The following is a 12,328-nucleotide window of genomic DNA, read 5'->3' as shown; positions in this document are numbered from 1 at the left end:
GTTTTGCAGAAAGGAATCTCAGAATCTGTAATCACAGCATGGCCATGGCCTATCCCCTAGTTGTTATGCGCCATTTTTATGAGGACTACAGCAACAGCAGCCATGATGGGCTTGTCCTACCACGGAAAGCCTTACTGAGGTGCGCTTTGGGTCGCTTTAGTTTCATGTGCAAATAAGTATCGAAAATCTATATGATCCCCAAATGAGAATCTACTACCGCCGAGGTGTGTAGAGGGGTAAGGCTGGATCGAATTTCGACCAGCCTGATACAATCAGGTGCGTTTTCTATGCTCGTCTCATGAAAAGGGGGTCGAGGGGTGCAGACAAGTTACGAGAAAATGCACTGTCGAAGAAAAGGTTACAGAAGTCTCGACTCTTCAACATTTGCCTTCCTCCATCCCCTCGTCAAGTAACTGTGAGCCTTAAAACACGAGTAGTTGCTGCAGCTCTTTGTGACAGCTGCACACTACAAAGCGATACAATAACTTCAGAATGACGAGATCAATGGTTAGAGAAGGTAAAAATGAAAGACGCTTTACTAGGGCAGAATACATTGAATGACAGCCAATTTTGAGAAACAAAGAAATGAAACCACCTTTCAAGATATAGATGATAGCCTCCTACTCTTAAAAAACTCACTGCATGGGACAACAAAGATCGGCGACACAGTTAAAAGCAGTTCACGCGCACTGCTAAGTTAAATGTACACCACTTGTGTACACGTCTTGCCGCACGTCTTGTAGCCAGAATGAGGTGCCCCTACTTAACCGACGGCGCACCACATCTTGACAAGAGGCTGACAGCCCACACACGGGGCGCACATAAAAGCTGCGGCCACAATGGCTTTCCCACTCCACACACAAGTACATCGGCCAAATATGCATCAAGATGATGCGAATCCGGTAAGGCAGGCAGTGTCCGATTTCATTGAAGGAGGAGGGCTGGATGACGACACAGACAAAAGCGGGGAAGGGGAGATGAACGCGCTCAAAATGGAAGCGATGTGGCAAAAGAAAGACGACGAGCAAGATGAAGTGTGGAGATGCTTGTTTGTTCGTGAAGTGTTGGCTCATTAGGCGCGCTCTCCACGGATCCGCCTGGCCAGTTGGATATCCTTGGGCATGATGGTAACCCGTTTGGCGTGGATGGCACAGAGGTTGGTGTCTTCAAACAGACTGACAAGGTAGGCCTCACTGGCTTCCTGCAAAGTGAACAAAGCACATGTCACCGACCGCACACAACTATCACAGTCAGAAACCTTATGGCAATGTCAACGCGGCGCAATTACAGTGCCGTATCACAGAGATGACGGAATCTTACTAGGCTGAATAATGAAAACGAATGCGCAGTCCACCAGTGCTTATGTACGAAGGGGGAGAGTGGGCATGTCCATGTACCACAATAAGAACTCTCAGCGCACATCAACGGCAATCCACTTGTGCCAGCAACAGATATGTGTATTTGCTGGGTGCTTTTTTGCATCTGTTGAACGCCTGTGTCTGTCTACGGGAAGTCCTTACAGAATAAGCAAGTTCGGCGCTGCCTGTCCACCACATCCCGCCGTATTATTTTATGCTGGCTCCGTGCATGAAGGCATGGCCTGTTTCAGTAGCTGCAGTTGTTCTCTATTACACACCACGGGTACTGCAGGGACAGCAGAGCATGCGTGTTTTCTCTGCCACACAGGAAGATCAAGAGCAACTCCCGCGCATTGTGGGGCTCTTGACGATATTGCGAGATATGATCACAACGTATCTTTACGCAGTCCTGCCGGCTGTGTGCATGAGGCCCTACAAACGGCCCAGTTCGCGTGCACTGCAAGTCGACTATAGGGCCATGACCAGAAAATAGAAAGATACTCTTACTAATCTCACGTTAGCACAATCCTCTGCCAGCATACACCTTCAAGAAATACAACCGGAACGTCACACAGGACACCCGCACATGCAAGCAGCGAAGTGGACCAACGGCAAGATTACACGTTACTTTAACATGATTACAAATATCCTAACCAGCGTGTTTTGACTAGGCAGCATTTAGGTTGCATTGTGGCAGAAAACGCGTCGTTGTACGTGAGCAGAAAATTCTTGATTGGTTGACAAGGTCAGCAAGACACTGCGACACACTTCGTGTGGGAATTTTCAATACCCCAAAAAGCTCGTGTTGATCGTGAGGTCAAGTAGGAAGTAAAAGTGATTAAAAATTGACATCTAATGACAAATAATGGCCACAGGATTTTGAAGGGAATTCATGTGGCTACGAGAAACATTTTCAGGCTTCAAGGTGGGATTCAATCCCGTGACCCTTGAGCTGCAAACCAGGCACGTACGCTACCGACTGCTTATCTCATCAGCTCAATTATCAATGCACGATATGAAACTACTCGCACTTCTTGGTCTTGCTGTGTTAACTAAGCATTTGATATTGCCACGTGCCTAGCGCCGCGTGACTGCCTTGCTTGGTGCCGACGACGACGAAGGTTGGTTGGCTCGAGAGACGAGCTGGTGCTGGACACTGTCATCGCAGCTAGAAGAAAACCTAACTCTTGGGTCTTACCTTCACGGCTCCCTGTCTTGAGTCGTGGCTTGAGCCATGACAATATTATAGCATCAGCGCTACTACTCCAAATTCTGATACTACTACTATTACAAAGTGGATAACAAGGGAAGGAAGGCGTAGCAGAGGCAGCAGGAAATTAGGTGGGCGGATGAAGAAGTTTGCTGAGGCCACGTGGGTGCGGATAGCACAGGACCGGGTTAATCGGACGAATTTAGGAGATGCCTTCGCTCTGCTATGATTATAGTCCGGCTGATGATTATGACGATTACTACTCAGGACTCGTCTCCGGATTACGCCTCGCTCTGTCCAAATGGCTTTGACCTTGCCTTGTTATGTCCGAATGACCTGAAGTGCAGGTGTGCACCCAATAGGGAGATATATACTACACCATACTTGTCGCCAAAACCTAACAAAAATATAAAATATTGCGGATTGAAAAGGCGGTATAACCTTCCCCTATTTAAGCGGAGGTTTCCACAAAAAATGACTGGTGCTGCACCTTCCTTTCACCAAAAAAAAAAAGCGCTCCACTTCGTCGGTCACGCGTTCCCTGCTAACACTATGAAAAATTAGCACAGCAAAATACGTTCACCATGGCGGTCAAACCTGTTTTGGGGGCGAAAATTGGGGGCAGTGCAGGAGACGTCTATTAGAATAATGGCAATGTCCATTTCCTGCTCCCCTCTGCCTTGTGTTGCTGCCACAATTATGGGATTAAGAGCCCCTCCACGAAGCCAGTGCCTCACAATTGAGCAATTCATATTGCCTCTTTCGCCCTTACCTCCTCCTGGTTTTTACAATAGGGAAAGAATTCTGCTCGCCAGGTCAGTGTATGACATCAGGCTTGACATAGAAGTATCGTTTCACCCAACTCTGCCCCTAAAGCAGGTTTGACCGCCATAGTGAAAGGGTTTTTTTTTCTGTCCAAAAAAGATGACTTCCAGAACTTTGAAAAGGGTCCATACAACGTCTACTAAAGGTGAAGCTCATAGCGTCCCCCTAATTCAGACCATCAAATCGTGTGCAACCTTTCGAAACCATGCAAAACTATGCGAATGGAAATGTCCTCGTATCACAAAGTTTCAAACATGCTTTGGCCCCCATATTTCTCGCGGGCCTTGAAATTTCTCATGCCTTTAGTTAGCCATAGGGTTTCTACTCGCAAACCTCCGTACTGACTGCGCACTACACTCATCTGGATGGATGATGGGGGTCTGACCTGGAGGGCGCCGACGGCGGCACTCTGGAAGCGAAGGTCGGTCTTGAAATCCTGGGCGATCTCGCGCACCAGGCGCTGGAAGGGGAGTTTACGGATGAGCAACTCGGTCGACTTCTGGTAGCGACGGATCTCACGCAAGGCCACGGTACCCGGTCGGTAACGGTGGGGTTTCTTGACACCACCCGCCATTGGAGCGCTCTTCTTCGCAGCCTTCGTGGCAAGCTGCTTACGTGGGGCCTTGCCTCCAGTTGACTTACGGGCGGTCTGCTTCGTACGGGCCATTGCTGACGCTGCTCGAACGAAGTTTGGTCACCTGCAAAAATACGCCGCATGTCACGCCCTCCGCGTTCTAAAGCAACGCTGAGTTGAAACTTCGTTGTTACAATTCACGGATACAGCTTATCAGGGTTTAAAGTTGCGAAGGAATACCGGCTTCAGGTGACGTCTTATAGTGGTGGGCTCCGGAAATTTTGAGAGCTTGGTACGCAAACAGCAAGGTCGCCTTGCGTCTGACCTCAGCCGAAATGCGGTCGGGAGCAATCCAATACGACTACAGGGTCGTCTGTTTGCCCTGCCCCACCAGCTACACCAGTGTAGCAAAACTCGATTATCTCCAATGGTATTTTGAAAATGACTTTAGCAATCTATGAGTAAGCTACACCAGCTACAGTCCCCTGCTACTGCTGACTCGAGTCTCGAGATCAAAATATCTCTGCCAGCCGAGAAGCTTCGCCACCACTCTAGCTCTTGGGAGAGTGAAGCGCCGTGCTGACAAACATATTAAGTTAGGTTCCATGCTCACTCTGAGCTATATTCGGAATCCTGAAGATGACATCGTTTACTAAACTTTGACTTTAGCTATGCAACTGGTCATTATGCAACTGCAAGACGGAAATTTGCCATCTGCTTGGTTTGCAAATTTCATTACATATGCCCGGTATCGAATCCAGGCCGTGGTGGCCGATTTTCGATGGAGACGAAAAGCAAGGCGTCCGTGTGCTGTGCGATGCAAGTGCGCGTATTAAGAACCCCAGGTGATGGAAATATCCTGAATCCTCCACTACGGCGTCCCTCATAACCTGAGTCACTTTGGGTCGTTAAACAACATAAACCAAACCATACAGGACCCATATACAAGCGTTCAATGCCGCCAGCACAGTATGTTCGCTGTGCTGTCCGGAAGTTTGCGTTTTTAGCGAAGTCTCAGAGCGTAGGCTTAAATGCATCGCCAGCGAGCAGCTCCTGCGCCGGAGCAGCTAACACTTACCAACCAGCTTGTAAATGGGTCTGCAAACACCAAGGTCTATGTACAACTGGTCGCGCAACTTGGAAGAAAACGCGTGCAGCTGCCTACTGCCAGCGGCATCAACTCAGTGATGAGGGCTCCTGCGAACTGTGAGGCAAATTACTAGCGCACAGAAAATAAGATCTGCCAGAACTCCAAAGAACTAGAAAGTAAACATAATATTCGCGCTCAGGAATGAATGCAGTTTTTGTTTCTTGCGTAAGAAAAAACGTGTCACATTTATAATAATATTTTAACTTGTTTCTAACGGCCTCTCTCGGCCATTTACTATCCGCTGCCTATTTGCCCAAAGCTCAGAAATTGCTCGGACCAAAGCTTTCTTCATCCGCGTAATGGGTGCGTCATCGGCCCCGGTTCAACGTTCATCGTTGCGTGCTGCGTACAGAGCGGGTTATCTGTACCAAACAGTCAGTATTTCATTCCGCTGGTTGTGGTAGAGCTTTACAGCAAGGCGAAGACTGTGTGTGCTCGATGAGAAACTGATTGCCGCTGCATGTGCGCATTTCCGGATGATGGGACAATGCTGCGTTACAGCTCGGCGGCTCGGCTCGGCCTCCCAGGCACGTCGCAAAAGTGGTGGCTTGTTTTACGGATACACGTCTGCATGAGCGGCGTATCGCTGCATGTTTTAATTGAACTGTGAAGGTGAGATTTTATTGCCCCCAAGACGCGTGTCGCATTGCTCAAAACCTTCCGTTCCGCTCCCTTTGCTGCGTGTTTTGCTAACTGTGTCGTATTACCGCACCAACGTTCGCTGAAAGTGCTTTAGCTGTTATCACAGTGATGTTCCTATTGTCAATGGGATCTTTCTCATGAACATGTTAAATGCCTAAGTTGTAAATTTGTAACCTCACATTGACTCCTCTCAGTGTCAAATGAAGCGCGAGTAAAATAATGGAATCGTGAACAGGGCGAGATTTATTGGAGCGAAGCTTTATCGTAGATATTTTCACTTCTCAGACGCATTAACTTCTAAATACTAGCAATACCAATTTCAATTGCTTACCTAAGCTCTTACAGGTTGGCGTTCTAGCGCTAGCGCTAGTTATTCCGTTCGTTTGTTTTTTGTTCTTTGACAATGATATGTACTTTGTTTGTTAGCAAGATCTTTTACCCTTTTATATTCTCACCGCGTCTCGTTTGGAGACATACGCTCAGGTCATTTTGTTATCACGAGGATTTCATGAAGACCGTGACGGATGAGCGGTGGTCGCTTTCCTACACTTAGATTTCATTGTCGTGAAACGTCTATGTAAGTAATTGTGAATTAATAAAGCCTGGCTTTCTATGCAGCATAGTTTCACTCATTTATGCCCTTGGTGAAATGCCTCAAGCCATGTGATTCTACCCATGTGATTGCCGAATTCACTTGAAGGCCCTTGTTCACAAATGTGCCTGAAGAAATAAGCCCCAGAATGCGTTTACATGACGCGCGACGAAAGACTAGGCTAACGACGGCGGAGGCAGAACGATGCTATGATAAGGTGGTTAAAGATGCCGTAACATTTCAGTTAACGTAAAACTTGACAGTAGAAATCCATGTCAAGTAAAGTTGGCTGAACAGTTACGGTGTCCATTTTGCTGCCTTATCCGAGCATCGTTCTGCCTCCGTCGTTGTTGGCCTTGTTTTTCGTTAAGTACGTCACTGTGACGTCACAAGCAACGTCACGCGTTTGTTTTGCCTCACAGTTCGAAAGGAGGCGCCGGGAAACTAAAGCCTCGCTCAGAGTCGACACGCAGGCTTCTATGGGAGTTACGCTACCATTTGTTATTCTACCATGCAAACACTTTCATCTGGTTTTCTATGCGGTCCGAGAGCAGTGCACCAGCCAACACTTTGGGCAAACTTCGCCGCGAGAAGCAATGGCGAGCGAACCCTGCCAAACGAAGTTCTGTCAAACCCTTCGCATTCAGGCGCGACGTGCTCTGTTCGAAAAAAGCAGTAATTAGTTCGCGCCTCTGATACCTATCTTCAGTATTACAAGGACGCCAGGAGGTAAATATAGCTGTGACGTCACTGTGAAATAACTGTGAGCACTGTAACTGTGTCGTGGCGACCATAGAGTTTATTACTCTTACCTAGAGGGAAAGCTGTGCTGCCGTCTTTGGGAGTTTACATGGAGTTTTCAGACTGCCAGTTCAGCCACCATGGGCGCTCAAAGCATCACGGGCCGGAGAGCTACCGAGTGCAGAACTACAACTTTTGGCCAAAACTAATGCAAAGATAAACGTTGCTCTACCGTAAATAATGTCCTAAGATTGAATATTGTGACTATAAATTACAAAAAGAGAGAGAAACAGCATGTCAGTGTGAGATTTATCCAATATAAGCGATGACTCTTTCTACTATTGGCTTAGTTTTGAGCAGCACAAATGCTCGTACTTAATATTTCGTACTTAATAGGCAAACTTTGAACTAAAAAAAATGTTATGAAAATATTTATCGTTGTGCAATCACTTAAGGAAGTTTTGAGTGGCATTTCGGGAAACAGAAACCATTTATTGGCGACGTCTGCTTTTGCGCCTTTGCTACTATGGCTTTCGCGGTCTATGTACGCACCATCAGATGATGATGATGACGAAAAAGAAACATCGCAGTAACGCCACTCCACGTACCCGAGAAAAACCGGCTGTCCCGCAACAAGTAGCACACCGGCCCATGATTCTTAGCGCGCCCATGGTGGCTGAAGTGCAGCGCCCTCAGCTTTCCCTCTAGGTAGTGTAAGGAACTCTATGGTGGCGACTGATATCTTGCATCGTCTGCTAGCAGACGAAACAGGAAGGCACGATACCATAAGGTACCGATACCACAAGGTATCGTTCCTGATCATATTTACCGGGTACCTGGAAGTTTGGTCATATGACAATGGCGCTGTTTCCATTCGGAATGGGAGCCCAGACAGGAAAATTGAATATGCCCACCGCATAAGGCACCTACCCACTGCATTGGTGCAGTGGTTAAGCGTTCGACTGCTATGTCCAAGGATGCAAAAAGCAAGGCGCCCGTGTTCTGTGCGATGTTAGTGCGCGTTAAAGAACACCAGGTATTCGAAATTTTCGAAGCCCTGCATTACGGCATCTCTAATAGCCCTTGTTGCTGACACCAAATAACGAAACGAAAAATGCACGGGCCATTCGAACGGCGCAAACTCGGAATATGGGCCCTGATGTTCTTTAACTTGCACTGACGTTGTACAGTACCCGGAGGCCTTGCTCTTGTTACAGTGGGCACTGACTCTTGCCCTCCGTTAAAACAATATAGTCGCCGATGCCTGCAATGCCTCGACCCAAATCAGAGAAAACGTCTCAACTCTAGTCCCGGCCTGAGATGTCTCTTAAGAGGAGAACAGCGAAAACCTACCCTTCTCCTATCATTTGCCTCTTATTGTTTGCCTCGTATCGGCGTTCGTTGCAGGTCTACGTATATAATTGGTTTACAGAAAAGGAAAGCGCAGTATCTGCAATACTTTTCTCGGCAAGTGGGAGTTTGGATGGTGCGCCATCGCTCCTGTCGCGTGGCATTCTTTGGCGCCTGTTAAATTGTGGGATTGCAGATGGCAGGGACACTGGGAAAGGAATATTCCGCGAAGTATTTTCTTACGTACCTGGCGGAATATTAAGACAAAAGCCTTTAATGGCTCATACTTGTTGTTGTAGTGGTTATTTATTGTATGTACAAAAGGAAAGAAAAGATGTTTGCCAGCCTCGGTATCTGATATCTTATATCTGAAGCACCTGAACTGGGGCGGCGGAAATAAAGGGATAGCGAGGAGAAGGTAGAGGAAATCAAAGAGGTGAGTGATAGGGAGAAAGAAAAGGGTAGGTAAAAATAAAATAAATATATACACTATGGTACAGTATACAGTAGTTTGCTTGAGGCCCTCTCGCAAATGTCTTAAGTCACTGAGCACTCGGCACATCGGGCGGGCCTCCGCAATAGCTCTGCGTCCAGGCAACTGTTCACAACGCACGCACTGGCCCACTGTACAAAACACTGACGGCTGTCGTGGGCGATCGGCCGTCATTGTGGGAAATAGTACACGTGGAACGTTCAGTCACAGCGCGCACTATCTGGCGAGGTGAAATAGGCGGGTCGTCAAGCCCGCCTGTTCGATGTACTCACACAGGCTCACGTGAGCTCGCTCGCGGACGCGCGCAGTGCCCGGCGGCCACAGGAGCACAGCTACGCTGTCCGGGATTACCCCCTGAGCTCTGTAAGCCGCCAGCAACTCACGTCGTGGTTCGGCTAGCGCGGTGCAGCGCAGTAGAAGATGTTCGAGAGTTTCTACCGCGCCACAGCCGTCACACACGTCATGGACAAAATTTGTCCCGCTTTTGCGGCGGCTCTGATTGGTCGAGACGGGATGATGTCATGGAGGTATCGACCAATCCAAGAGCACCACCAAAGTATGCTCGAATGCGTGCCTTATAAGGCAGTAGGTGGTGAAGGGTGGTTGTTCCTGCCTCTGCGGGTTTGGGACGGTGGGTCGGCGCCGCATGCGGCGGGGGCTGGCCAGCCACCGAATTTTTATCTGTTGTAGGCTGTCATTGCACCCGCCACCGCCTAGGTGGTGAACGACGGCTGTTGCGGCGCGGCGTGTTTCTCTCCCTCATCTTTTTTTCTTCTCTACTTTCTCTCTTCTTTCCGCACGCGGAGGACCCCGCCGGGGTGGTGCAGTGATAAGACGCCCGACTACTGTGCCGGAGTACCCGGGTTCGAACCCGACCTCGGTGGCTGCGTTTCGATGGAGGCGAAACGAAGAGGCGTCTGTGTTCTGTGCGATTCAGTGCACGGTGCAGTGATAAGACGCCCGACTACTGTGCCGGAGTACCCGGGTTCGAACCCGACCTCGGTGGCTGCGTTTCGATGGAGGCGAAACGAAGAGGCGTCTGTGTTCTGTGCGATTCAGCGCACGTTAAAGATCCCCAGGTGGCCGAAATTACTCCGCAGCCCCCCACTACGACTCCTCTTTCTTTCTTTCCACTTTCACTCCCACCTTCCTCCCTTCCCTTACGGCGTGGTTGAGGTGCCCACAGAGAACAAGTGAGACAGTTACCGCGCCCTTCCCCTCCTATAGATCAATCAGTTTTTCAATCAGAGGCAGCGGAGGTGGCTCAGCTACAGAGCCGGTAGCAGGCTCGTGCATTTTCTTTTCCTTCTTCCTACAGCCACAACTTATATGGCCATACGCTAATCAATGATCAATTACTAATTAATGACAATCAATTACTAATGAGCAATTAATAATCGTTTAATGCTTGAGTAACATTCTCGAAACTCACCACTCGACAGCTCAATGCACTAGCAGAATGTGAAACAGTAGTCGCTCACTTTACTCGTAGTAGCATTCATCGCTACATGTGCAACAGTTGCGTAGCAGAATGCGGCACTCAGGCTTTCGCCTTTCACAACTTTAGTCGCTAAAGTCCCTCGTAATTTTATTAGAGATCTCGCGCACAACTCTCGCGCTCGGGATTTCGTTCTATCAGCCTAGAATGGATTTCATCTTCAACCCCACAACGAGTGTCTCGCTAACAGCTTTGTCTGGTCTTGCACTTACAGCGAGCGGTCGAAACAGGCCTCGAGAGAGCGCACGAACCAAACCCGATTTCCGCCAACCGAACTGGCGCCCGCGTCACAAAACAATGGAATTTTCGCAGTGCGTTCTCATGGACAACACAGAGAGCCAAAGTGATAACAACGTCCTTCAGGCAAAACATAGCCATCTGGCGTCTGGCGTCGGAACACTCGTGAGCTGACGCAGACGACGATGATGCGGGATGGCTAGGCATACCGGCTGCACAGCCAGCGCGGACTCGCGCGACCTGATAACAGCATGAAACGGATTCATTTCGAGCTGACAAAAGGTTTAGTTAGCTGTGTGCAGCCGGAAACTTGCTGCGACAAATAAAAGCTACTCAGGTCAATGCCGGGCCCAGACGACTCGAAGTGCGTCAAAGTAGCTGACTCGGATATTTCGAGAGAGCGGGAATACAACCAGTGCCTGCGTGGCTAGGGCAGACACGGGAGCTACGCGAACGTCTCGTAATCGGTCAGCACTCAATCAAGGCAGAAAAAAGACGACAAAGGAAACAGACTACACACCTGACAGTAAGGATTAGAAGCACTTTGACGTCGAGACTTGCAGCAGCACGACACACAGTACAACTACAGCAAGCAGACACGCAGAGGCTAAGACCTTTGAAGATGGCGGTGTGAGGTAGCAAACAGAAGAACAAAGAAAACCTCACCACGTCCGAAGGCCGCTACTGGCTCAATCTGATGTCACATCTCTTTCTATTGGCTCCGACAAGCTTGCTCTCATTGGCCAACTAACAACCGCAAGGCACAGTGATTGGCCATCCCAGGAGCCTTCTGATATAAAAAATAAACAATGCATCTCACTTTCTCTATTTTTACTTTCCCTCACACCTCTTCCCTCACGATGCGTTTCAGGCACGGAGTAAGATAGACAGGAGTACCGACTTCGCTTTTGGGAAGGGCGAAATTTTGCAAGAGCGGATAAAGTTTGGTGGCGGATCCGACAGATGGCGCTAGGATTTATGGCCATACAGGCGGGGAAATTAAAGGTGCAAGCATGGGTAGAAAGTAACAAGATACTCGGAGAACTTCAGAACGGCTTTAGAAATGGTAGGCGCTTAGATGATAGCCTGTCCATGCTTACCCAGTGCATCGAAATATCTAGAGTGGGAAATAGACCTTTGTATTTGGCCTTCCTGGACATAAACGGGGCGTACAACAACATAAACAGGGAAATCCTATGGAACATATTAAAAGAAGGTATCGGTTATGAGATAACAGAGTTCCTACAGGAAATATACCGGGATAACAAAGTAGAAATTACGTGGGAAGGGATAAGAAGGACGGAATCTGTCAAGATGCAAAGGATTAAGACAAGGTTGTCCTCTATCACCGCTGCTGTTCATGCTTTCTATGATAAACCTGGAACGGAAGATACAAGTAACCTAGGTTTTAACCTGTCATATAGATTAGGTGGAAAGGCGGTAGAGCAGCACCTCCCCGGTTTGATGTATGCAGACGATATTGTGCTGCTAGCTGAGAGTCTGGAAGAATTACAAACTGTAGTTAAATATTGCGGAGACGAAGGGGATGCTCTAGGCTTTAGTTTTAGCGCAGTTAAGTCAGGTTCGATGATTTTCAACGGCTCAACTGATCAGGGTCTGAAAATATAAGGCCATGAAATACCCAGAGTAGCAGAATA

General features: G+C 48.4%; 1 protein-coding gene across 2 annotated transcripts; it reads right to left on the bottom strand.

Annotated features, from left to right (window-relative positions):
- Positions 1-508: 508 nt before the first annotated feature.
- Positions 509-11,296, bottom strand: LOC146208755 (histone H3.3A-like). 2 transcript variants are annotated; one of them, XM_084596063.1, is made up of 3 exons: positions 11,191-11,296; positions 3,779-4,091; positions 509-1,201 (listed from the first exon to the last, which is right to left on the bottom strand). In XM_084596063.1, exons 2-3 carry the CDS (start codon positions 4,058-4,060, stop codon positions 1,073-1,075), a joined length of 411 nt encoding a protein of 136 aa, XP_084452189.1. In that variant the 5' UTR covers positions 4,061-4,091; positions 11,191-11,296; the 3' UTR covers positions 509-1,072. The 2 variants fall into 2 exon arrangements, with proteins under 2 accessions (XP_084452189.1, XP_084452195.1); XM_084596069.1 differs by lacking the exon at positions 11,191-11,296 and adding an exon at positions 5,046-5,115.
- Positions 11,297-12,328: the final 1,032 nt, after the last annotated feature.

The sequence above is a fragment of the Amblyomma maculatum genome, chromosome 1 (genome assembly GCF_055883805.1).
Source record: "Amblyomma maculatum isolate TAMU_Amacu chromosome 1, ASM5588380v1, whole genome shotgun sequence".
Classification (NCBI taxonomy): Eukaryota; Metazoa; Arthropoda; class Arachnida; order Ixodida; family Ixodidae; genus Amblyomma; species Amblyomma maculatum.
The sequence above is the reverse complement of the archived record's forward strand: the minus strand, read 5'-3'. Positions and strand labels throughout refer to the sequence as shown.